General features: G+C 39.2%; 1 protein-coding gene across 3 annotated transcripts in view; it reads right to left on the bottom strand.

The window, feature by feature from the left end:
* Window positions 1–767: 767 nt before the first annotated feature.
* The window catches only part of HSPBAP1 (HSPB1 associated protein 1), an 82,158-nt gene continuing 56,460 nt past the window's right edge, over window positions 768–26,465 (bottom strand). The window contains exons 6-8 of one of the 3 annotated variants that reach the window (XM_083349870.1): window positions 8,665–8,748; window positions 5,200–5,310; window positions 771–2,356 (exon numbers count right to left, since the gene is read on the bottom strand). In XM_083349870.1, the coding sequence (XP_083205996.1) occupies window positions 1,799–2,356; window positions 5,200–5,310; window positions 8,665–8,748 (753 nt within the window). In that variant the 3' untranslated portion in view covers window positions 771–1,798. Of the gene's footprint in view, window positions 2,357–5,199; window positions 5,311–8,664; window positions 8,749–26,465 lie in introns of all 3 variants that reach the window. The other 2 variants (XM_083349872.1, XM_083349871.1) reach the window with 2 other exon arrangements.

The raw sequence follows: 26,465 nt of genomic DNA on the forward strand, positions 1-26,465 counted from the left end.
CAATAAAGTTAAACCATGATAAATTGATTTGGAAGTCTAATTATATATTGGATTGTAATCAGGTGCTCTGAATGACTTTACTGAAAAATTGACAGGATCAGCACTGCAACAAAAGGACTACATCCATTTTTGAACAGCCCTGTTTGGTAATGCTACTGAAAACACTGTTCAATTGGTTAGTACTGAAAGGAGAACAGCTCATAACAACTCAGTGGGCATCAATCTTCATATTTTAGGACAATCAATGTGGTTTGAGAACAAATCTTTGCTGTAGGCACAGGCAATGAAAATATGTCTTGATCTCTTCTGCCTATTGATTTTCACTTCCTTTCTCCAGCAATGTATTGTAGTTATAAATCAATGGGTTTAATCCACAGTTTTGGGAAGTTTTCAGATTTTCAGTGCTCAAGGCAGTAACCCAAAGGGGAAGTCTTGGAGTATATAGATGGAAAACTTAAGCTTGCGCTTACATCTTAAGACAGGTGCTTTGTGCATTTACTAATTGGAAGTTGTTTTGCAAATACCAGCCAAGCAGATTCTAGTGGTGAAGCAAAACATTAGACAAGAATACATTTTGTGTGTATGTGCATACCTATTAAAGCATTGCTGAGGTTAGGGGTAGATTTTAGGGATTTTGTTGATATTCTACTTGCCCTTTTTTGCTTTGCATTTTATTGGTCCTTTATCTCTTAAATTATTATTATTTTATGATTATTATCAGCAGATTAAAAGGCAAGATAGAAATCTCTCAGGTATATGTTTATGTGAAGCTGTAGTCCATCAAGAAGAATTTCCGCAGAAAGAAAATAATCAGTAAATAATACAATGATATGATGTTATTTTTTTCTGTAGGCACACAGCATACAGTATTACTACAGCCTTCTTTACAAATGGGAATGCTGGATTTTGTAGTCCAACGTATCTGGATGGCTCTGAATTGAAAATGGTTGGAGTGTCCATGTTTAAGAAAGGACAGCTTAGTTTAGGGAATTTAATCAAGCAAGTATGTTTGGGAGATGACTACTATGGAAAACCGTAACACAGTAAACAAAAACCTTGATCTAAAAACACATCCTTGCATGTGCTATTTTGTATCTAATGTTTGCCCATCCAAGTTTATTTGTTCTGCATAGACTAGATCAAACATGTCAAACTCGCAACATCACGTGGGCACGGTTTCCTTGTGACGCGTCCGGCCCGCAGGCCAGCGATTTGACACTCCTGGACTAGATGGAAAATAATGGATGATACACTGTATATGGCAAGATTAAATGCCTTTATTATAGCACAGATTTTGGGAGACTAGAGTCCATTTGCCATGTAGGAATTAGATGGCTGGAGGAAAAATACTTAATCCCTGAAAAGTAGACGTAACTGTCCCCCACTTCTTTTGAGTTAATTCTGTAAGAACATGAACTTCTGATTGGAAATACTTTTCAAATATCACCTATTGGATTACTGGCTTTAGATAAACTAATCTCTCTCTCTGATTCAGGAGCCATGTCTACATGTCGGAACAATACCATTAACCTGACAGATCTATTCAAAAGTTCCTAAAATGATACAGTATTATGAAAGCCTATAAACCTTTAGGCGAAATGTTTATTATGACTACTGCTACAGTGTATAATGCTATTATGCTCCTACTGTATTATCTGCCCCCTATTACCTTTCACAGGCTTAACCATTATACTATCTGGAAGTCTACATTTGTACTTTTTAAAATGCATTTCAATTCTTGTTTGCTAGTTCTCCAAAGTTCAGGAGCTTCCAGAGAACATTTTATCATTGCTTTTTTTTATTTCAATGGATTCGAAATATTCACTTTCTCCAATAAAAGACGAGCTATTAAACCCACGACTTGTGGGTTCAGTGCACAATCTAGCAAATCATTTGTAGAAATGAGAGTTTGTGGGGAAGTGGTCATGCATTCTAGATCCTCCACGAGGGCCCCAGAATTATTAGACATGGCAGAAGTCTTCCCAGAAGGATGTAATTTTCCAAAATGTCTCTCACTTTCACTGAAGAGGTCTTTATTGTCACGTTCAGCTACTCCAGTTGGATAAGTTTCCTGGGATTGTGGTAAAACCTGAAAAAGGCTCTGTCCAAAGGGAATTGTTGTCAGCTTTTCTGTTTCAATTACTGTTCTGCTAGAGTCACAGGGCTTAGATTTTATGCACTCAGATTCTATATTGATCTGTACTTTCTTCCTCTTGTATGATTCTTGCAGAATTCCATCAGTACTGTGCATTTGAGGGACCTGGTGCTTAATTACGCTTGTCTTCTGATGTTCTAAATAGGAAGACACCGCTTTGTTTAAGTACTCAAGGTTGGTATTATGGGATGTTACCTCAACCTAGAAAAAAAAAGAAAATAGAATTCAAGCTAATATCTACATGACTGTTAAGAATTTCTTGAAGCACTTCCCGCTCAGAAGCTAATCTCATTATTTTTATTTGCTTTGTTCTTTTGTCTTGTGAGGATTTAAATACATGCCCATGCATACAGTAATACACATAGATACATACATATATTTTATTTATCTCTGCTTCTTTTTCAGCTTTAACTGTTTTACCTTCACCATCCTTGAATTTGAAAAGCTATAGTTGCTTAGCATGCTTTCTATTTATTTTGCATTTTTGTAAAATTCACAGTTAAGCAGTGTTTTATAGGGATCAATCAAAATATCATATCAGCTTTTGAGTTGCTCCATACTCTTCATCAAAGTGGGATGCAGAAAAAAATGAAAACTGGAGAAAAAAACTTTAATTAAAACAAGTGGGTTAGATGTTAAGATCATAAGGTCTTAAAAATTTTAATTTTAAAGTTTTTAATTAAAATTTGAAAGTTACCTTTTAGAGCAGTGATGGCGAACCTTTTAGAGACCGAGTGCCCAAACTGCAACCAAAAACCCACTTATGTATTGCCGGGTGCCGGGTGGGCGTGGCCCATTGGGTGGTCGTGGCCATTGGGTGGGTATGGCTGCGTTGGTAATGGCAGACTGGGTGGGACTAAAAAGTTCAATCAATCAATTCCAATTTTGCGAGATCTCTTTTTTCCCGTGAGAAGTTGAAATTTATTGATTGATTGAATATTTTTTTTTTGCACACAGCAGCAGAGGCCTAAAGCGAAAAGATTTTATACAACCCAGCTGAAGGCCTAGGCCTGGGGCAACAGTGCGCGCACCCACAGAGGGGACTCTGCATGCCAGCTGTGGCACGCGTGACATAGGTTCGCCACCACGGTTTTAGAGCAAGTCTCAAGGAGCCTGAAAAAAATTCTCAATGCTAGACTCAAAGACATTGGAACAAAGAAAGAATGGTTGACCTCTATTTCTGAAAACATATGACTGGATGCTCTCTAAATCTGTCCCTTGTCCTAAAAGAAGTATTAAGTTTAGATTCACAGTATTACTTTCATTTAAAATATTTTGTGCTACGTCCCATGTCATGAGGTCTTTCCATCCAATCAAGCATATCTGGGGTCATGAGAGAGAAGAATCCAATCTATCACCTGAATTCAGCTGAACATACAACTTTATTTGGACTGGAATAGAATAGAATAGAATAGAATAGAATAGAATAGAATAGAATAGAATAGAATAGAATAGAATAGAATAGAATAGAATAGAATAGAATAGAATAGAACTTCTTTATTGTCCAAGGGTGATTGGGCACACGAATTATACCTTATATAACACTTATTGCACTTATATCTCAGCTTTTTTAAAAATAGGAACTCAAAGTGGTTCAGAAAATAAAGCAGTTAAAAAAAATAATTTTCATAGACCCCCAAATTATACATAGGAAAAAAAAGGTATCAAAAAGTAAGAACCAGCATGTAAAAGTACTTGGAACAAACTGAAATGATGTAGTCAAAAGACTTCCAGAAATCCCTGTGCTTTAGGCAGACACTTGAAGGCTCTATATAACTTTGGAGCTTCTTCCCATTCGTCCCTCTAAAAGCGAATTCTCCATGCTATGGTTGAGGCATAAATCCTCTTACCCAACTATTACAGGCACCTGGGGGAGCACTAAAGAACATATTGGGCACATCCCAAAGGCATCTGTGGGCTGTTAGGCTTTTGAATGAGAAATAACTTTTGTGAACTTTTGTGAATTTTATGCAGAATTGACTTGGGAGGCCGGAATGTGGTGTAGTTGGTTCACATGGTGTAGTAAGATGGAGGGTTTGTTGCCGCTGTGTGTTGGGGGGTGGGAGCACAAAGGGAGGCTCAGCTAATCTCAATGTACACATAGTTGTACTTTGACAATAAAGGTTCATTTCATTTCATTTCATTTCATTTCCATTCCCATTTAACTGAGATGGGATGACAGCAGCTCCCAAGGAAACGCATACCCACAGCAAACCACTCCAGTGAAGGAAAAGAGGGAGATAGCTAAATAACAACTCTAAGCTCATGTTTCATTGCCCATAAGAAGGGAATGGTGTGTGGTTCAAAGCTCTCCCTGGCCAAGTGCTCTTTTCCCACAAAATCCTGCGCCTTCATAATAATATATGAACTTATTAAAGTGCATCCCCAAACTTACAAACTGTATTTCTTGTTGTAGGAGGAGCTAATGGCTGAATCTTATTATCAAATAACTAATATTTTGGCGTGAATTGTAGTGGTTCTTGTATATGTTATATTCAGTTTTGGATGAAAAGTTAAATAATAAAAGTTTAAAAGTTAAACATAACAGAGTTATTATTTGTAACTCTGACATCCTAAGTGGCAATTAATATTGATAAAATGTTTACTATTCTTTTATTTTCAATACTTTAAGCTTTCTAAATAGTAGAATGTTAATAATTTTTAAATCGGACAATACAAACATTGCTGAACTGAAATCATGCAATGTATCAAGATTTATAACATTACCCCCCCCCAAAATCTAACTACTCCAAAATATTTACTGTTCTCAGATTGCTAAATCCACTGATTGTGTATAGTGTACAAAAAGAGATAATAGCAAAATCCATATTTTACAGAAGGATATGGTACTCGGTCTGCACCAATATTACATTTCTGGCTTAGTACCAAATCTAAGGTCAAATGAAACAGAGATATTCATGCTTAGTCATTCTGGAGATGCTAATCCTTGCTGCATACAACTGAGGCAGGGATTGGCAATTTACAATAATATCATTCAGGCAAAAATACACAAAAACTTTAGAGGATAAAATGAAGAGGAAAACCTCTGTGGGGTTCAGCCAAGAATCTGTATCACTGGGGTTTTCTGCAGCCTTGATTGCACATATCATTGTTCGAGTTATTGCCTCTTCTATGCGGGCTTCATGATCTGAATCCTATAAAAAAAAGAAAGGAAAACATGGGATATTTTAAATAATGAAAAGGACTTTGGTTGGCAGGAGAAGGGACATTTGGATATGCTGAGTCCAATGTATTTTGAAGCTATGACTATTCCTTTGTGCATTGGCCTAAACCAGTGTTTTTTCAAACTTGGCCCCTTTAAGATGTGTAGACTTCAACACCCAGAATTCTCCAGCCAGCCTTGCTGGTTGAAGAATTCTGGGAGCTGAAGTCCACAAATCTAAAAGGGGGCAAGTTTGAAAAAAAACACTGGTCTAAATGGTAGGGTATGCAAGTAGGGAGGAGGTATGCTTCATTTTATAATCATATTATGAAGGTTCTCTAATATTCTGAAGAATCAAAACTTAGCAGTTGTAGAGGCTCTGGTATACTGTCTTGTATTATACAAAACACAGTATTCATGTTAAAAGGATCTGTGACTTCCCAAATAGGCAGACAGGGTAATTAACATCCCGTTATTTTATCTGGGATTTCATAATTTCATAAAATGCCCATAAAAGCTGCCTGATCAAACAATTATATAATTTTTCCTAATTGGCAGTTGTTCTATTCCATTAGTGTCTTGTTAAATTGAGATTTATGAACTTTAATTTATAACAGAGGGATATCATCTAATATATAGAATCTTTAATTTAGGAAGATCAAAAAGGCATGTCCCAAACTCTATCTCTCAAAGATTTAAGCTCTTAAATACACACATACTGTCTCTTTCACACACAAATTACTAAGAGAACACAAATGCCTCGCGAGCTATTACTAAATTATTCTAAATTCCAGGGAGCCTGCTGTCATCTGACAGCATCACCAGCTCACTAATGTATTATTGCAGTCTTACACAGCAACAGGAGGGTGAAAAAGGCAGCATTGGCTTTAATGAAGGATACCAGCATAGTATTTTAAAGATGAAACAAGAATTCTGTAATTGATTCTTACATGCTACAAGGTGTCATGTCTTTCTTGGGTGCCTTTAGGCGGTGAAATACAAAGACTAATTTAGGATTTCATCAAGATGAGCTGCCTAGGAAAGAAAAGCCTTCATGTTTAGCTGAATTGCTTGGAGCTGGGGACAGTTCCAGGGCAACAAGGAACAAAATCATTGCATAAAATGGTACTGGTGGCCCACAAACCTGCAGGCAGAATGAAGGAGTGAGGCTTGTTTGCTTGAATTTACATATGAAAATGAGGATGTAGCAAAGAGATTGCAAGATGCAATCTTTGCTCTTGATCAGTAGCTTACAACTTTCCCACAGAAACTCTTTAAAAAAAGGGTTGATGCAATGCTTTTTTTTTTGTTAAGTCTCTCATTAATACATTGGATAACCCTAGCTCTGGAGAGTCAGAAGACACTCTTGTAAAATTTAGAATTGCATTAAGTCTTGCCATTTTATTTCAAATGTTATTGCTGCTGCATAAATAGTTAGGGAAGCTTTTCTTACTGCTCGTTTTTCTCATGACCACAAGGTAAGTCATACAGTCAGGAATATATAGAATAATTGTACCGAGCAGTAATTCCACAAAATTGGTACCGTTCAGGGATAAGAGACTTTCTCTTGCAAGCTTTTAATATAGTTTCCCACAGACTCTTTATCACAACACAGCTTGCTAAGTCTGAAACATTTAGCTTCACCTTTTAGCATCTGAAATAATGCATATTTAGAGCAGCTTATCTTAGCCATACGAAAATTGTCAGGCTTTCAGGGTACTGCAGCTCTGAAAAGTTCATTCTGCCTGATGAAGCCCATGAATAATATTAATCACTTATCTTAGAATGCAAACTTTGGCGTGGTCTCAATGTGTCAGAAGCAAACTAAACCCTGCTCCTCTTATTGTAAAGCATGAGTAGAATAATTAATTGTATCAGTAGAAAGTTGAAACTGGCATGGCACTCACTTATCATATCAATATGATGGCAGCTGCTTATTGCCATGAGCCAGAGTACTGCTTGAGTGAATAATGGAAATGTTCTTGATATTACTTTTTAACATCAATGTCATGTATTGTTTTACCAAGATGGATAACCCTACATCTAGAAAGGAATGTTGCCATCATCTCTGGAGATAATAGGATATAATCAGCTGTCACCACAAAGGGTAGTCCTAGCATTCCTCAAGTTAAGCAATCTCCATGCTCAACTTATATTGTTTGTGAAGTTTTGGCAAGCAAAATTGGAATGCATTGAACCTGCTTACTTTTTTACTCTTAAATATATGGGCTATATTGAGAAGTGTGAGCCAGGGAAATAACGTATAAGATATCTTATATGAATTGGGGGAATTCTGGCCATTGGTGTACCACAATTCCTAGCATCCCTCCCTACTGCTCACGTTGGCTGGAACTGCTAGGAGATCGCTAGACACCACTGGAGAACCACTAGCTTCCCACTCTATTATACCCAGTATTATCACACCCAATTTCTTAACATATCAACTCAGCCCCAACCTACAATTAGGAGATCATACTAATCTACTTTCTGAACAAAATATAAAGGCACTCTCTTTATCTAATAACAGTGTTTCAAATTTTCTCCTCCATATTCTCTACAAATGATCTGTCTCCTGATCAAAGGATGTAGATTTATTGGCTCTGTGCTAAAAAGAAAAAAGAACTGCTCTGAGATCTGTCAAATTTGTTGAAATACATTTATATAGATTTTCAACTACAGAAGAAAACAGAGCCTGGAATGGATTTCTAATCCCATCAAGCTTCAATGATACTTCTTTCCAATTTCCTCTCCACATATTTGATGTCAGATGGATGAAGAGACCGTGTCTACGTCTGTTACAAATCATTCTTTCAGGTTTCATTTCTATCTACATCGCTTTGATTTAAAATTGATGCAATCAAGATGTTGAATTATGTAGCATAATTTATGTATGTTGTATGTTACAGATTATAAGTAGATGGGCCTCTTGTGGGCCTCAGTGATTCAGTGCTAGGGAAACCAAAAGGAATGGGAGGGGGATGGAAGAAAAACTTATTCTAGTAACAGTTCTGCAATTATTGTACCTACATATGCATAATACTAATTGACAATAAGGTAGACAGATGTCATGGCCGAGAGTGTAGCTTGATAGTAGCACACATGCTTTCCATACTAAGAGCTCCTCATTTAATTGCCAAGATCATTATGGAGAAAAACTCTAGCATGAAATTGTGGGAAACTTGCCAATCAAACATCCTTTTTGTTATGAATCTTTGTTATGAATAAAATTTATGCTATCAATGGATTGTTTGTGAATATGCAGGTTATGATACTCCATATGGTTTGCAGCTGGCAATTTTAACAGATAAAATGATTAAAATCATTGAAATGATTATAAGAAACATACCAGTTCAATCCAGGAATTAACGCTAACAGTGATGGGGTCAATGGACTCCACATAATGCCACCAATGTCTAGGAACCAACAAGACCTGAAGCAAAAAGGAATGAGAATTGAGAAGTTCTTTTCTTACAAACATATATGTTGCAGAAGAGCATTACACTGTAAACAGAAAGGGTTGAAAACAATACTTTTAACACTAGTTCATATCTTTTATAATTGATCTCCACTTGCACTTGAAACATCTAAGAAATTATGACTTTTATGGATAATATATTCTGTAGCACCTCTATCCCACTCTTCCAGTCCAACGAATACTCAGGTATTTTATAAAAAGTGAAAGAAATAAAATATGCCCTACAGTATTAAAATCAAAGAGTTTAGTCAGCAACTGTGAAATCAACAAACTATATGAAACACAAATTAAAGAAATGAAATTGTGGAACCATCTGTCAAATTACAAATTAACAAATCAATAGGACTGGATAGTAGAAGCTGAAGTTCAGAGACTATCACTATAAATGACAAATAGTCCTCGACTTTATGACTGTCATTTAGTTATGACTACCCGAAAAAGAGATTTATGACCCAGATCCAAAGTTGGAATAGTTGGGCTCCCTCCATGTTCATGTGATGGCATTTCAGGCACTTGACAACATGGCCACAATTATTTATTTATTTTATGTATTTATTTTATTGAATTTGTATACCGCCCTATTCCCGTAAGACTCAGGGCGGTTTACAGGGCAGTTAAAACCATGAAATACAAAAAATTAAAAACAATTAAAACAAATTAAATTCAATCCCCAAGAGTAAATCTAAAACCCAGTTAAATTAACAACCCCACAGTCTGGACCAAACAGATCAAAGAGCCATTTGCAGCATCCCAGGGTCACATGACTATGCTTTACAATGGTTTTGCTAAAAACTAACATTCCGGGTTTTGGCAAAATCCATAGCAAACCATTGATTCACTTAACAACCATTACGTTCATTTAACAACCGCTGCAAAAAAATAAAATTGGGTTAAATGAGCTCCGTTACATTCATATGATGATGACTGCCTCTAGCTGCTGGCCTAATAGAAGATCATCACAATTTATTTATTTATTTATTTATTTTATTACATTTATATACCGCCCTTTCCCTGAGGACTCAGGGCGGTTTACAGGGAATTAAAAAACCAGCAATACAAAAGTTAAAACCAATTTAAAAAAGATTAATGCCATAGTTTTTTTTAAAATTTAAACATATCCTAGAAATACGTTAGGCGTAAGTAATTTGATATCAGGCTTCAGTGGGAAGTGGGAAACATTTCTTTCACAATGACCATCTATCTGCCAATGGGAAGGGATGAAATCAGTAAGCCGTCTTCCATTTTTTTCTTCTAGCAAATGATGTTCAGAATTGTGGAACTTCTGGCCCTGGAAGCAATTTGGTAATTTTGAATTTGGAGGATTTGATGACATGCAAATTTAAGCAAGAAGCACCCTATCAGCAACTTTACTGCTGAATAATGTAACTGTCAGGACCCACCCCAATCCATGTCTTAGGGAAACAAAAACTCTTGGGAGTCAGTTCTAGTCCAAAAGGAATTTTTACTAGGACATGCTTGGTTGTGGGAATACAAGACGAACTTGATATTGTTTTACAAATTGAAACTTTATAAAGAGTTCCCGGTTCAACCCCCCTCCCCTCAAACCCATTTGGTCAGCCCCCCATCATTTTACTTCGTGTCATCCCTTTCGTGGGAAAAAGGGAACTTCAAATCTTTATGGTTATTGCCTTCTTTTACAGATTCAAATGGAGACACAGGCCAGATGCCCTAACCCTCCCCTTTGTTCCCCCAGTTCAAAAGGTTTCCCTTGGTCTTTGAAATAACCTAAGGCAGGCTGAATCCACATGCGCTCCTCCTTCCTCGGGAGATGGCAGAATCCATGGGGGGGAATTCAAGGTCTCAGTGTCTCTCTTGCTATTTTTAAAACTGCCCTATCTCCAACCAAAACAAAAACCTTTCATTGTCTTATTCAACCAGTATTTACTATGGGTGGGGGGCACTGATAAGAACATTTCGGATGAGAGGTTATCTCCAACAGGTGTTTTAAGCCGGACTCTTGCACATATAAGGAGTTAGAATTTTCTTTTAATTCACTGGGTTTAGAAAGGTAGAGGCAAAATTTAGCCAAATAATCTTTCAAGAGTTTTTCTAACGCAGCTGTCACTTCAAGGTGCAAAGAGAGTGTGGATCCCAATATATTCTCCTCTACAAATACTTCTGAAGAAAGCAAGACAGTTAGACATTCAGCCAAACATTTAGACATGAAAATCCACAAAGTTTTTGCAAAAAAGGTCAATAGTAATATGCCAGGCTTCTGCCATATCCAGCCAATGTAAATATTAAAATATATATTTACTTATAAATCTGGTATATGATTTTCTGCACTATTCCACTGAAAAGGGAATATCACATTGGGGAAAGCTGATTTATCTAGAGTCCCTTTCAATGCGATTATCCTATGTTTTATCAAGAATCATGTCTAAATATTCATTTCTCCATACACCACCCATAATGCAGACGGTGATCAACATAAGGGTGACATAAATATACTGTTCACTTATGATACAGATGCCATCAATTATTTAGAAACAGATGTTCATCTTCCAAGATAAGTAAAAAAGCATTCTTATAAATAATTTGTTTTAGAACAGGAGAAACATTAGAAAAGACATCTGGGAACTTCAACAAAATGCTGCAGACTGGGGTGTAATTGCTCAGCAATTCAACTACCAATTCCAATTCAATCTTTTAACTTCTTATTTCATAACATAAGTACTTTGAAATAATCATATGAGATATACTGTATCTCTTCCAAAAACATCTGCTAATCAGCTGGAAGACTGGCTGAGCAAGAACTTATTACTGTTTGCAAAAGTCAATAAATAGTAAAATAATATATTTTTGAATTCAGCAAAAGTCCAAGCAACAGCTGATCATACAGTTAATCCTTGATTTATGACCACAGTGGAACCTAGAACTTCAGTCGTGAGTCATTGCAGTCATAAGTTAAGGCACCAAGTGACTGGATTTGACTTTATGACCATTTTTATGACAATTGTAAAGTGAATTACCAGGGTGGTTAAGCAAATCACATGGTTGTTAAGTGAATCACAAATCTATTATTCCAAATGAGCAGTTTTTGCCAGAAACTGGCAAAAAGTTTAACAAATCAATCATTTGACTATGGGACACTGTAACCGATCATAAATGTGAACTGGTTGCCAAGTGCTTGAAATATGATCATGTGACCAGGAGTATGTGGCAGTTGTAACTTCAAGGATGGGTTGTAAGTAGCTTTTTAGGGGGGAGTCTGTCATAACTTTGAATAAGTCAAGGACTACCTTTATACAGTTTCATGCTGTTTGTTTAAGAATTGTGAAAGCAAGTGAAGTATCATAAATAAAACCCCAAGAGACCATAAAATGTACATAGAAGTATAATATCAGAATTTACATTAGGAAGAAATACAAAGTTATCAAAGGTGACATTGAGAACATGGCTGGAGGAATGGAATGCAAATTTGGTAGCTAATAATCACCAGGGCACATAAATGTATTTTGATTCATTTAGATATTCAGAAAAGAAGTGGACTAAAACATCAGCAGAAAAATGCAGAGTCCACTTGGACTGCCAAATTTCAATCTATACTCTAGTCTGGGGAGCACAGATCAAATCAGTTGAAAATATCAGAAGAGTCACACTGTATCAGAACAATAGCCTATTTATTCTGCCATCCACTTTCACACTATGGTCATAAGCTAGGAATGAAAAACGATCTCTCGCCTGTTTATCTTGGTATTTGAAGGGATAAACTGGCCTTTCTCAAAGATCACACTAAGCCAGTGATGGCGAACCTTTCAGAGACCGAGTGCCCAAAAACCACACCGCCCCCTGGCCCGCCTCTGCCCCACCTCACCCACCTGCAGGGCCACCCACTGCCTCCACGGCCCGCCGCAGATTGCTCAGGCGGCCCTGCAGTACCACAGCAGCCACGCCCTCTGCCTGTGCCCTGCAGCATCACCTGCATGTGACAGGGCACGAGGGTGGAGTCTTGTCTCTGCTGCCCGGCTGCCATGTGCTTGGCTGCGCTGGTCCATACAGGCCGCACCTGGGGGCAACTCTCCTCTGGGGGGGGACTGCTGGTGAGGATGGGACCACAAAGGAAGGCGGGGCTGGGGCGATGGCACGCATGCCCACAGAGAGGGCTCCAACTGCTGCCTCTGGCACGCATGCAATAGGTTCGCCACCACTGCATTAAGCTACTGTTATTAAGACAGACATAATTTAAAGTTTGATTATGTACATTCCAATGCCTTTTCATCTTATGACCCTCTTTTACCGGTCTACATAGAGAGCGTCCTCTCATATGGTATTGTGGTTTGGTATGCTGGTCTGACAGCCATGGATAGGAAAGTATTACAGAGGGTGGTGAGCACAGCACAAGACATTGTGGGCTATCCCCTGACACCACTGGATGACATCGCCAGGGCTTGCTGCCTTGGAAGAGTGAGGAAAATTCTCAGGGATGACTCACACCCTGGACGGTATCTCTTTACTGTCCTACCATCGGGTAGGAGATACAGGAGTATAGCCAGCCGTACCAACAGGCTGAAGAACACCTTTTATCCATGGGCTGTTAGGCTTTTGAATGGGAAATAATTTTATAAACTTTATGCATAATTGACTTGCGAGGCCAGTATATTGTGCAATTAGCTCACATGGTGTAATAAGATAGAGGGTTTGTGTCACTGAAAGTTAGGGGTGGGGGCACGAAGGGAGGCTCAGCCAATCTAAATGTGTACATGGTTGCACTCTGACAATAAAGCTTCTTTCATCTATAATTCCAGGTGGCTTCTAGAAATAAAAACAGTAAAACAATGCATTTAAAAATAACACCTATTATAAGACTAGAAAAAGCTAAACTAACTATATTAGAGACATTCAAAGAGAATCCTGGTCTGTTCTTGATAATCTGTTTGACTCTTGTTTGATGTTTTGAATCATGTATTTTTGGTTGAAGAAAATATTCTGCTGCTTTTTTGTTTGAAATACTTTATTATTTGAAAGTGTAAATAAATTTGGGTTGGGTTTTTTCCAGCCTATTGATTGTTAAAAGGAAAAAGGGGTTGTCCCTGACACACAAACAGGGCCAGTCGTAGGCTGGAACAGAACACAAATGCCACAAGATAATAGTTCCCAATTATGTTGCCATTTCTGCTTCAAAAACTACAGAAAAGTACGGTAAGTCTTGGCTTTGTTAAATTTCCCATTGGTGTTGGGCACAAACACAGTTAGAAAGGAGGGAGTCATCCTAACCTGGGGTTGGGAAATTGCCATAGAGCAAAGGAATTGTGCCTAAGAAGAAACACCTCTGGGTTCCCACCCCAGATAAGGTGATTCTGGAGGAAACAAGAATCCAATCCACAACTGACTGGATTCCCACAACACACTAAGCCATAAACCATGGAGTACAAACCACAAAGCTTTAATTCAAACAACACAGTAAGTCAGATTCAACCAACCACACTCTGGCTTAGGAAAGTCTACATACCCACATTTCCCTAACTAGGCAGAAAAATCTATACTTAAGTAGGCCTTTTGATTCTTTCTCTCTTCCATGTGTGTATTTATGATATAGATCTATGATTTGACATGAGAGAAGAGCTTGGGTACATGTGTGCATGCGTGTAAGACTTCAAAGATAGGCATAGCTCTTTTTAGGATTATGATATTACCACCTGAATTAACTTCTCTTTGTCTAGCTATTGTGATTGAACCTGAAACAGTAGAAAATAGGAAAGGAGAAGAACAGAATAATATATTGGATATTATAATGTACCCCTGAAGCTTAAAAAAACCCCAGTGTAGTTGCTGAATAAATGTTATAGCCACTAAACTGGCAATTAGCCAATTGCACACAACAAAAACTAAGTCAACCAAGTTGGCCATTTCGAGGTGTATCCTGAATTTAGCTCCCACAATCCCCCGTAAAATGATTGATCAAACTCGTATCTCTTCTCATGTTTTCTCAGTGGAGGAATAAGTTGTTACACCATATAAAATCTGCCCAAAGCTTTTTCATGTTTATTCAGAGGGTGGGTGTGATTTTTTTTTTGAGGTGAAAAAGTCACCTCTGAGCTGTGAATGTAATCTCAGCATGAACAAGATGGAGTTTACAGTCCCCTTTAATGCCCTATCAAATCACTTCTCCATACCCGATGACAGCTTTGATCTACACTTTATATTTGTGCTCCACAAATGGAAAAAGAAGAGCTCTGAACGAGGCTACTCTGCTGGTACCTGTCTATTATATCTTTTGCTCCTGCTTCTGGGGCCCTGTGGTTTTTCTCAATACCCGTTTTTGGAGTCGGTCAGGTAGCTAGCCGAGGCTAATTTACTAACACAAAATAAAATAAAAAAAACTCTCAGAGGCTCACAAAGGCATCTTTCAATTTGCTCTCCTGTCATTTTGAGGAAGCAATTATTATAAACCCACAGGTTCAAATTATCATCTGCAGGTGCAAGAGTGATACAGAACGAACCCTACTAGAACTTGGCTGTCAGTGGGAATCACACAGATGTTTTAAAGATCATGTCAAGGACTGAAATATGGGGCAGAATTTAGGAAGTCACCTTATAATTTTATCCCATTTAGCTTTCATAATTGACGAATGTTCTAAAATGGATGAAACTATTTTCCATTGGCTTCTGTTCATCCAAAAATAAGGCCAGGGTTGCATTAAAATATACAGGAACCAAGATTCCTCAGTGCCACCAAGATCAGGATAAGTAGTGAAATGAGACACAGTGGCCAGAAGATGGCATTAGGCACATTAAGTTTCTTGTAATAAATACACCTAAGTGCCCAACTACTGCTATGCTGAATATCAAAACATACCTTTATTTTAGTTTTTCAGTCCTGCACTGTTGCAATATTTTAATCCATGGCATTATAGTTCATGGCCAAAAATGAATAGCGAATAGTGTAAGTTTACTAAGTAATGTAATGCCTACAGGAAACTTTCAAGTAACTTTATTTGTAGACATAATATTTTGCATTTCTTTTGAACAATACCTACTAAAAGAATGACTACTAGAGGACTTTTTTCATCTTGGTTCATCACATCTCTTTCAACACTAGACAGTTCTGACCTAATCTTTTCTTATGTTGAATTGTATCCAACTGTGTATTTCTGAAATGGCAACCTTGGAGAACTTTAGCATTTTTTACTCTTCAGCTTTTCCTCTGTGTCATAGAATTTTGGGAGCCCTGCTATAAGTCTTCTATTCTGAACAAAATTTGAATTACAATTAGTTTAAGCTTAATTAAAAATTGGGATACTCCAGCTTCATTACCATTTGCAATCAACTAAAATAGACAATCTGCACTGAATTTCCAATAATAATGAAAGGCAGTATCTTGCTATCATTAAGAAAGAACACAAACATAAGAAAAAGCCACAAATTGAAATGTGAACAAAAGAGAAAAATCAGAAGTCAGGTTTTGGCATCAGTAAGATATTTATCGGCGTGTGCAAAACATTTCAAATCTAAACTGCTTCAAATTCTAAACATCCTGTTTTGAGTGTGAAGTGATTGTTTTGAGTTTGAGATAGGCCATTAGAAGTGTTTTCGAAATATTCTGTATTTGGAACAGCTGTGTTTCAAAATGCTGTTTCAAGTTTAACACACTAGAAGAATATACAAAACAACCCATTTTGCAATTGACATAGCTGTTTCACACTCAGGACTTCAAGCTGAAAAATGGGGCGCTGCAAATTTGAAATGGTTTAATGTGGAATGTTTTGCATATCATAGCCATTTTTCATGCCGTACAGAAAGTAATATAATGCAATGACAAGTGTTTGGAAGGACATCAATGCAATTCTATACATGACTACGCTGGAGTACATCCAAGAAAACACCAAAAGTGAACAGAGGTTGGTACATATAGCAGGGATAATAAGCTTCTTTGGTGTGAGGGTCATATTGCCCTAAAGGACACGTTCCAGGGACTGAGTGACATCAGAGACTAAAGGGCTACAGCCCAAATCTAAGAAAAGTAGCTCATTATGTAATGAAAGCTATACTTAGAACAAAGGAGTAATTAATTTGGAAGGCATCATGCTGATGGGGCTGAGATCCTAGAATTCTGGCAAATAGAAAAATCCTTCACAAGGCCGCTGCTCATTTATTGTAGCCCTCTCATCCAGTAAAGTATGATTAATCAACTTTCACTTGACTTTGTTAAAACTACTTTGAAAGCTTCCATTAGAATGCTAATGCATGCTGTAAATAGAAGTGAGATGGCTGTTGGGCAAGTGTTTCTATTATGGAATTATCCATCATGATGAAAATGTAAAAGTTTTTGGCTGGTTCCACGTAACCATGTCTGAAGTCCAAACTGGGCAAATTACTACTGTCAAAGCAGAGGTAGCTTCTACTCCATCCTAAGAAGCTTAAGAACCTTCAAAGTTCCTTGCATACCAAGAAACATACCCAAGACCTTCTTTCATTTCTTTCATAAAGTACAATTTTCACTTGGAAGAGATGAAATGATATAAATTGGCCAGATTTGATTAGCCCCCAGCCCACCCCTATTACTATAATAACAATAACTAAAGTAACTATAAAGTTATATATAAGGATATATATATATATATATATATATATATATATATATATATATATATATATATATATATATATATATATATATATATATATATATATATATATATCCTTATATATAATAAACTGAAGGTGGCAAACAAACCTAATACTCCTTCCTCCTCCTATTTTCCGACAACAACTGTTAGGCATATGGTGTTAGCCTACAATGTTGGGTTGAAAATATATTAACCATAATGCTATGTCTTTAAGTTGTTAATTGGCCAATGGGTGTGTAAGTGTTCTCATGGCCATAAGAGGAAGCTAGGAACGTAGCTTCTCTCTCTCTCTGAATTCACTGATCTCTGTTACTGTTTTTGCTCTGCTGTTAGTTTACTACTGTTGTAACCTAAACTGTGTATTGACTTCTGGACCGGTAAGAAGACTTTGTAGCTTTGGACTGTTGCTATTGTGTATGATCTTGGACTGTTTATTTTTTGACTGTGCATTTTTGTTCTTACACCACCTCAAAAGTAAAATACTTTTTGCTTTTAGAACTCAGTGTATTTCTGTGTGTGACTTTTTACTACTCTCAGTACCCTTCCTTGTCTGTGCAACTCTTTGGTAGCACAAGGAGACCTCTGCACAACAAATTCCTTAACACTGGTTATGGGCCCAGACCTGTACTGAGAGTAAGTACACACAGTATTCCTAGCTGAGTTTGTGTTAGCTATTTTGGTGTAAAATGGCACAAGAATTGTTGTCAGGCATCTCCTGGATAACCCGGTTGGATGGGACAAACTATGTTTCCTGGTCCACGAAATGCTGCTTGCTTTTGCGCAAGGAAGGACTATGGTCTGTTGTAAATAACCCACCAGATACTACTGCTTGGGATCCAGATGATGAAGAGGATGCAAAGAAGTTAGACGACTTTAAACGAAGCAATGAGAAAGCTCTTTGCATTATTGGACTAACACTGAATGACCAGCAGCTTGTCCATATTCGTGGTGAGGAGTCTGCTGCTAGGTGTTGGGGCATTTTGCGAAGGCTTTATGTTCGAGATAGTGTGGGTGCACATATACACCTTACACGTAAGCTGTTTAGGGCTCGTCTGCAGAAGGATGGAGATATGCTGACCCATTTAAATTACATGAAAGCAACTTTTCAAGAGCTTCATGAAAAGGAGCTGATTTTTTCAGAGTTGCATCAGGTCTACATTATTTTATCCTCTTTGGATGAGAGTTATGATGAGTATGTTTCTTCTTTGGAAGTCCTGACCAGAGAGGAACTGACATTGACTAACATTACTGGGAGACTGCTGGAAGAGTCCAGAAGAAGGCGTGACAGAGACCAGCTGAGAGAGACACAGCCACAAGAGAAGCAGCAATTTACCACTGCTTACAACATCAAGAAATGTTATTCTTGTGGGGCTAGAGGGCATATAGCCAAATTCTGTAGAAAGGGAAGAAAGCAGAATGTAAATAGCAGTGGAAAGGCTAAGAAGGGCATTGGTTTGGCAATTTCTGGTGAACCAACATCCAGAAATAATGAATTGTGGGTTGTTGATAGTGGGGCTTCACAATGCATTACTAAAGTGAAAAAGAGGTTTGTTACTATGAAAAACAGCAACCAATATGTTTCACTAGCCAACGGTTGGAGGATGAAGGCCTCTGGTGAAGGTAATTCCTATTGTCCATGCATTGATGAACAGTTACCTATGTTATATATACCTAAACTAAGATTCAACCTGTTATCTGTAAGGGAATTGGTTAAAGTTGGGTTTGTGGTAACATTCAGAGGGGAGCAATGCACTATTGAGAGGAATGGAACCTGTGTAACTGCTAATTTGAAAAATGGCTTATTCGTTCTCACAAGTAACCAGGTTAGTACAGTTAAAGCTAACTCGATATGTGAGAACAAGAAGCCACATGATGAATGTATACATTTATTGCATAGGCGGTTAGGGCATGTGAACTTTAACTCACTACGTAAAACAGTTGAATTAGTAGACGGACTTAAACTGAAGCCATGTAGTAAGTATTTGAATTGCAATGCCTGTAATCAGGAAAATTTAATTTAATTTAATTTATTGAGATTTTTATACCGCCCTTCTCCCAAAGGGACTCAGGGCGGTTCACAGGGCATAAATATAAACACCAATACAAACATTAAAAAATAATTAAATTAATGCCCAAGTTAAAACCAGAATACTAAAACAAACCAATAAAAAACCCAAGTACCCCCATCAGGCCAGACCCGCTAGTTCAAATAAATGGGTCTTCAACCCGCGACGGAAGGATCGGAGGTCTGATGCCATCCGGAGCTCGACCGGCAGTTGATTCCATAACGCCGGAGCACCCACAGAGAAGGCCCTCCCCCTGGGGGCCACCAGTCGACATTCCTTGACAGGAGGCACCCTGAGGAGGCCCTCTCTGTGGGCGCGCACAGGGCGGAGGGGAGTCGACGCCGGCAGCAGGTGGTCCTCGAGGTATCGCGGACCCATGCCATGTAGGGACTTAAAGATCATAACCAAAACCTTGAACCTTACCCGGAAGACAACTGGCAACCAATGCAGCTCACGGAGCAAAGGTGTAACATGGGAGTACCGGGAAACTCCCAAGACAACTCTCGCGGCCGCATTCTGTACCAGTTGGAGCCTCCGAGTAGTCTTCAAGGGAAGTCCCATGTAGAGAGCGTTACAGTAGTCTAGGCGAGAGGTCACGAGCGCATGAGTGACCGTACACAAGGCCTCCCGATCCAGATAGGGCCGCAACTGGCGCACCAGGCGAACCTGGGCAAAAGCCCCCCTAGTCACGGCCACTATGTGATCCTCCAAAGTGAGTCGTGAATCTAGGAGGACTCCCAAGTTGCGAGCCCTATCCACAGGGGGTAAAAGCTCACCCCCCATAGAAAGAGGTGGAACATCCCAGGTGTCTCGGGAAGCCGGAATGTACAGCCACTCAGTCTTGTCAGGGTTGAGTTGAAGTCTGTTCCTCCCCATCCAGACCCGAACCGCCTCCAGGCAACGGGACATCACAGCGAGGGCATCACTGGGGTGGTTTGGGGTCGAAATAAAAAGTTGGGTATCATCAGCATATTGATGATACCCAACTCCAAAACCACGAATGATCTCACCCAGCGGCTTCATATAGATGTTGAACAGGAGAGGCGAGAGGACCGACCCCTGAGGAACTCCACAAGCGAGAGTCCTAGGGGTCGACCTCTGCCCCCCTGCCAACACCGACTGCGAGCGTCCCAGGAGATAGGAGGAGAACCACTGAAAAACCGTGCCTCCCACTCCCAATCCCCTGAGACGCTGCAGCAGGATACCATGGTCGATGGTATCAAAAGCCGCCGAGAGGTCTAATAGGACTAGGACAGAGGAATACCCCCTATCCCGAGCCCTCCAGAGATCATTCACCAGAGCGACCAATGCCGTCTCCGTGCTGTGCCCGGGCCTGAAACCCGATTGGTAAGGGTCCAGATAATCCGCTTCATCCAGGACCAGAGGGAGCTGATGCGCCACCACACTCTCAACAACCTTCGCAAGAAAGCGAAGGTTGGAGACTGGACGGAAGTTGTTCAATACAGCTGGGTCCAAGGCAGGCTTCTTGAGGAGAGGTCTCACCACCGCCTCCTTCAAGACGGTGGGGAAATAACCCTCACTCAAAGAAGCAGATATAACCGCCTGGAGCCAGCCTCGTGTCCTCTCCCTAGCTGCGTAAACCAGCCAAGAAGGGCACGGGTCCAATAAGCATGTGGTGGAACTCAGCTTCCCCATAATCCTGTCCACTTCATCAGGGGTCACAGAATCGAACTCCTCCCAGATAACATTGACAAGACCGCCCGTGTCCAGGCAACTCCTGCAAGCAGGGTAAACAGCTTCAAAACAACTGTTCCTTTGGAAGTTGTGTTTACTGATTTAATTGGACCCATGAAACCAAGTTTAGGAGGGTCATGTTATATTTTAAGTATATTGGACCACTACTCTCGATATGGTTTTTGTTATCTGCTTAAGTCAAAGGCAGACACTTTCCAACAATTTGCAAACTGGCTGAAGTTTGTGGAGAGAAAAACAAAGAGAAAGGTTCAGTGCATAATTACTGATAATGGTACTGAATTTACAAATAAGCGTTTTGTTGATATGTTAGAATCAGCTGGCATTGAGCATAAACGAACAGCCCCTTATAGGCCTCAACATAATGCATTTGTTGAGAGACGTGGGCAAACGTTACAAGCCATGATGAGAACCATGTTACAAGATTCTGGCTTAACAGATAGACTGTGGGGGGAGGCAGCAAAATGTGCAAACCATGTTCTGAATTTAGTTGTTAATACTTCTACTGGTAAAATACCATATACAATATGGCATGGTTGGGACTTCCGGTGGCTCCGCGGCGACGGAGACAGCCCTCCCGGGCTGCCCGCGGCTCAGCTGTTGTTTTTTCGCCCGAAACAGCGCCGATCAGCTGTTCGGGCGAAATTGAAGCCCCCTCCTCGGGAGAAGAGGAGGGGGTGAGCCCCCAGGTAGGGGTAGAGTTCTCCGTGGCCGCCTGAGCTTGGAGCTTGGGCGGCTGAAGGATTGAACTCCCCCGTAGCCTGGGCTGCTCCCAGCTGGCCAGCGTCTCTGCTCCGGATCTCATGGAGCAGAGCCAGGCGTCTGCGACCATCCCTGCTTGAAGGAGAGACTATGAAAGGAAAAGAGCAGGCAGAGCAGTACAAGAAGGAAAGATAAAGAGATGTAGAGGATTATTTTGTTTTACTCTCAAGCTTGATGGACTTTGCTTAAAACTTAAAGTGAAAGTGCGTCACAATTGTAAGTAAAAGATGGCGGCTAAACCTCCCCCTAGAACTTTTCGGAGTGCTGGAAATTCTCCGGTGCAACAACAATCATTACTGCAGGCGTTGCATTCTCCTGATGTATTGACATCGAAGGATCTTGAAAAACATACCCAGTTAATTTTGGAGTCAATGGGTGTTAAATTTGTACAGATGGAGGAGAAATTGGAGAAATTGGAGCAGAGAATGGAAGAAAGGATGGAACAGAAACTTAGAGAGATGAAGGTAGACATTTTGTCCTCAGTGCATAAAGTAGCTAAATGTGTGGAGGTGCTGGATGATCAAGTGGGAGATTTGACTCAAAAGAATGCTATATTAGAAGCAAAAGTATTGGAAATTGAAGATTTAAAAGACAAAATGGATAGCGAACAGAGTTTGGCTCAATTTTACCAGATGCAGTTTGCTGTTAGAATTAGAGGCCTAAAAGAGAATATTAAGGAAGATTTAAAGCAGCTGGTTTCTGAGGCTCTTGAGGGGGTATTGAACCATCCAGCATCTGAAATAAAACAAGGCATGGACAAAGTGTTTCGTGTGAATTCGTGGATTGCTAAGCAGAGAAAGTTGCCTAGAGATGTGGTGGTTTATTTTGTAAAAAGGGAAATTAGAGATGAAGTTATACAAGCTGCCTATGATACTAAAGTTGTGATTGCTGGTCAAGAAGTTTTGGTTCTAAAAGAAATTCCTCCAAAGATTTTAAAGAGAAGGAAGGACTTTATATTTCTTGTGCAAGAGCTCAAGCAAAGAGATATAAGGTTCAGATGGGAGATCCCAGCTGGGTTGAGCTTCATGCATGATGGCAAAAGGTACTGTTTGGGTACTGTGAAGCAAGCGCATGATTTTTACAACAATGTTTTAAAAGCAACCCCATCAACACTTCTGGAAGCTGTAGAGGGATCTGGAGAAGGAGAATGTCAAGAGGATGAAGATGGACAGATGGACGAGAAGGGTACAGGAGGAGATCAAGCTGCAACTCTTTTGGATGATCTTAGAGAACAGAGGGTGACGCGTGCTGCCTTAAAACGCTCAAAAAAGACTAAAAAATAAGACCAGTAGAGATCTATGGAACTTCCACAATATATTTATAGTCAAGTGGTAGTTGGGTTTTTAAGAGTTTTGGGACGTTATGTATGGTAACAGAATTTTCAATTTGGAATTAATGGACAATTAACTACAGAGGAAGAGGAAGAAAGTTTTGTGGGTTAATGCGGGTTAATTTGTGTAAGAATTATCTATTATAGCCTATTTTGGCTAGAGAGGTTAATAGGGATAGGTGCTTGTGGTGTGTAAGTGAGAATATGTCTAGGTAATAGTGAATTGTGGAAGAATATAGATGGGAATGATGCTAGTTTTTTTTTATTTTAGTTCTTTATACATATTTAGTATTGTTAAGGATTGGCTTACTCTATATAAGCTAGAGAGTGATGGATTTTAGAGTTTATAATTGTTAGTATATGATTGTTTATGATTGCTTTTTAGATATATACCTTGTATTTTGCTCTGGGAAGTGGGGGGGGAGGGGGGAGGAGGGGAAGTAGAGGGGGGGGCAGGGGAGGGAGGAGGGAGAGGGGGAGGGAGGAGGGAGAGGGGGAGGGGGGGAGATAGGGGGGAGGTAGGGAGGGGAGGAGGGAGGGGGAAGGGGGGTTTTTTAAAGGAAAATTGTATTTTAAAACTTTTCAATAAAAAAAATATGGCATGGTAGAAGACCAAACCTTGATTACCTGCACACGTTTGGCACCCCAGCTTGGGTCCACATTCCTGCACAACTCAGGAGTAAAGGCCAACATAGGGCTAGGCAATTATACTTTGTAGGTTACGAAGCTAACCATAGATCCTATCGTTTCTGGGAACGAGGCACAACTAATGTATATAACAGTGCGAGTGCAAAATTCCTTTAGCATGTTGGTTGGGATAGGTTAGAGCAAGTAACTGTTAATACTGATCCTCTAGTGTTTGAGGACTCCTCTGATAACATAACTAGTAATGATAATACATCTCCTGTAAATATAAAAGATGAAAAAGAGATAGGGGAGATAATAAATGAATCAGAGGAAGGAGAGGAGTCAGGAATTCAAAGCCCTGTAATTCCTTGGCGTTCAACGCGCATCAGACGTCCACCTGATCGCTATGAAGCTAGTATAGTATGTCAGGTTAGTTCAGTACCATCTAACTATGATGAGATCAGGATGTATCCTGAAAAGGAACAGGCATCATGGAAAGCTGCAATGAACAGGGAGTTGAAGTCTTTGCAGGATCTTAACGTTTATGTGAAAGCAAAACTGCCACCTGGTGAGCAAGCTATAGGTTGCAAATGGATATATAAAATAAAGAAGGGTGTAGATGGGACTGTTACCCATAAGGCACGTTTGGTTGCACAAGGTTTTGCCCAAACTACTGAGGATTATGACGAAGTGTTTGCACCCAGTCTAAGGGCAACTACTTTAAGAGCAGCTTTAGTATGGGCGGCTAAAAACCAATATATGGTTACCCATGTAGATGTTGAAACTGCATATTTACATGCTCCATTGCAACATACTATTTATTTAAGAATACCACCAGGATTGACCAGTGATAGAGACCATGATTGTTGGGAGTTAAAGAAAAGCCTCTATGGATTGAAACAATCGGGCTATGAATGGAACAAATATATAGTTAATGAGTTGATTGCATTAGGTTTTGTAGCCAGTAATGCTGATCCTTGTTTGTTTAGAAGAGAACACAATGGAGTATTATCTTTTCTTTTATTATTCACAGATGATATTGCAATAATAACAAAAACTGAGTTAGAAGCACAAACTATCATTTCAAGATTGCAAAATAAATTCACAATTAGAAATCTTGGGAAAATAAGCCACTATTTGGGGTTAGATATTGTGAAAACAAATAGGGGTTTTAAGGTGTCGCAAGCCAGTAAAATATCTCAGTTATTAAAGAGATACAATATGGAAATGTGTAAACCAGCAAAAACTCCGATGGCTATGGAGGACACTAATGTTGAGAGTCCTGTATTTGATAAGACTATGTACCAATCTTTGATAGGAAGTCTTATGTATCTGAGTAATTGGTCTAGACCTGATATTTCTTACTGTGTAAACCAATTAGCCAGGTACAACAATAATCCTACTGTTAGACACTGGCAATCAGCTAAACGAGTATTAAGGTATTTGAAGCAAACTATTCACTACTCATTATATTTAGAGCCAAATCGTGAGTTAATCCTTACTGCATATGCAGATGCGAGTTTTGCCACTGATACAAACACTCGTAAATCTACCTCAGGGTTGGCTGTAATGTTGGGTGATTCTTTGATTGGATGGAAATCTATTAGACAAAAACACATAAGCTTATCTACAATGGAGGCTGAATTTTCATGTCTATCAGTGTTATGTACAGAACTGCTAGTGTACAAACAATTATTGTTAGATATGGGTTTAAATGTAAATGATCCATTCATTGTATATGAGGACAATCAAGCTGCGATAAAGATGGCTAATAGTGCTGCAGTAAGAACAAGATCTAAACATACTGATCTTCGTTATTTAAATGTCAGACAATGTGTCAAAGAGAAATTAATACAGCTAGAGTATTGTTCATCTGATGTAAATATTGCAGACCATTTTACGAAGGTACAAAGTGCTGTGAAACACAATGCTAATTGTGAAAGAATGTGCATAACATTGTAAGAGTTATATATTATTCTACCCAAAGGGGAGAATGTTAGGCATATGGTGTTAGCCTACAATGTTGGGTTGAAAATATATTAACCATAATGCTATGTCTTTAAGTTGTAAATTGGCCAATGAGTGTGTAAGTGTTCTCATGGCCATAAGAGGAAGCTAGGAACGTAGCTTCTCTCTCTCTCTGAATTCACTGATCTCTGTTACTGTTTTTGCTCTGCTGTTAGTTTACTACTGTTGTAACCTAAACTGTGTATTGACCTCTGGACCGGTAAGAAGACTTTGTAGCTTTGGACTGTTGCTATTGTGTATGATCTTGGACTGTTTATTTTTTGACTGTGCATTTTTGTTCTTACACCACCTCAAAAGTAAAATACTTTTTTGCTTTTAGAACTCAGTGTATTTCTGTGTGTGACTTTTTACTACTCTCAGTACCCTTCCTTGTCTGTGCAACTCTTTGGTAGCACAAGGAGACCTCTGCACAACAAATTCCTTAACAACAACAACCCTGTGAGGAAAGTTGGCCTGAGAGAAGAGGGTAGCCCTCGGACACTCAGCTGCTTTTATACCTAAGGCAGGACTAGAACTCGCCGTCTAGCCTGATACCTTTAAACCAGTGGAGCAGCT

This window comes from Vipera ursinii (assembly GCF_947247035.1).
Source record: "Vipera ursinii genome assembly, chromosome: 1".
NCBI lineage: Eukaryota > Metazoa > Chordata > Lepidosauria > Squamata > Viperidae > Vipera > Vipera ursinii.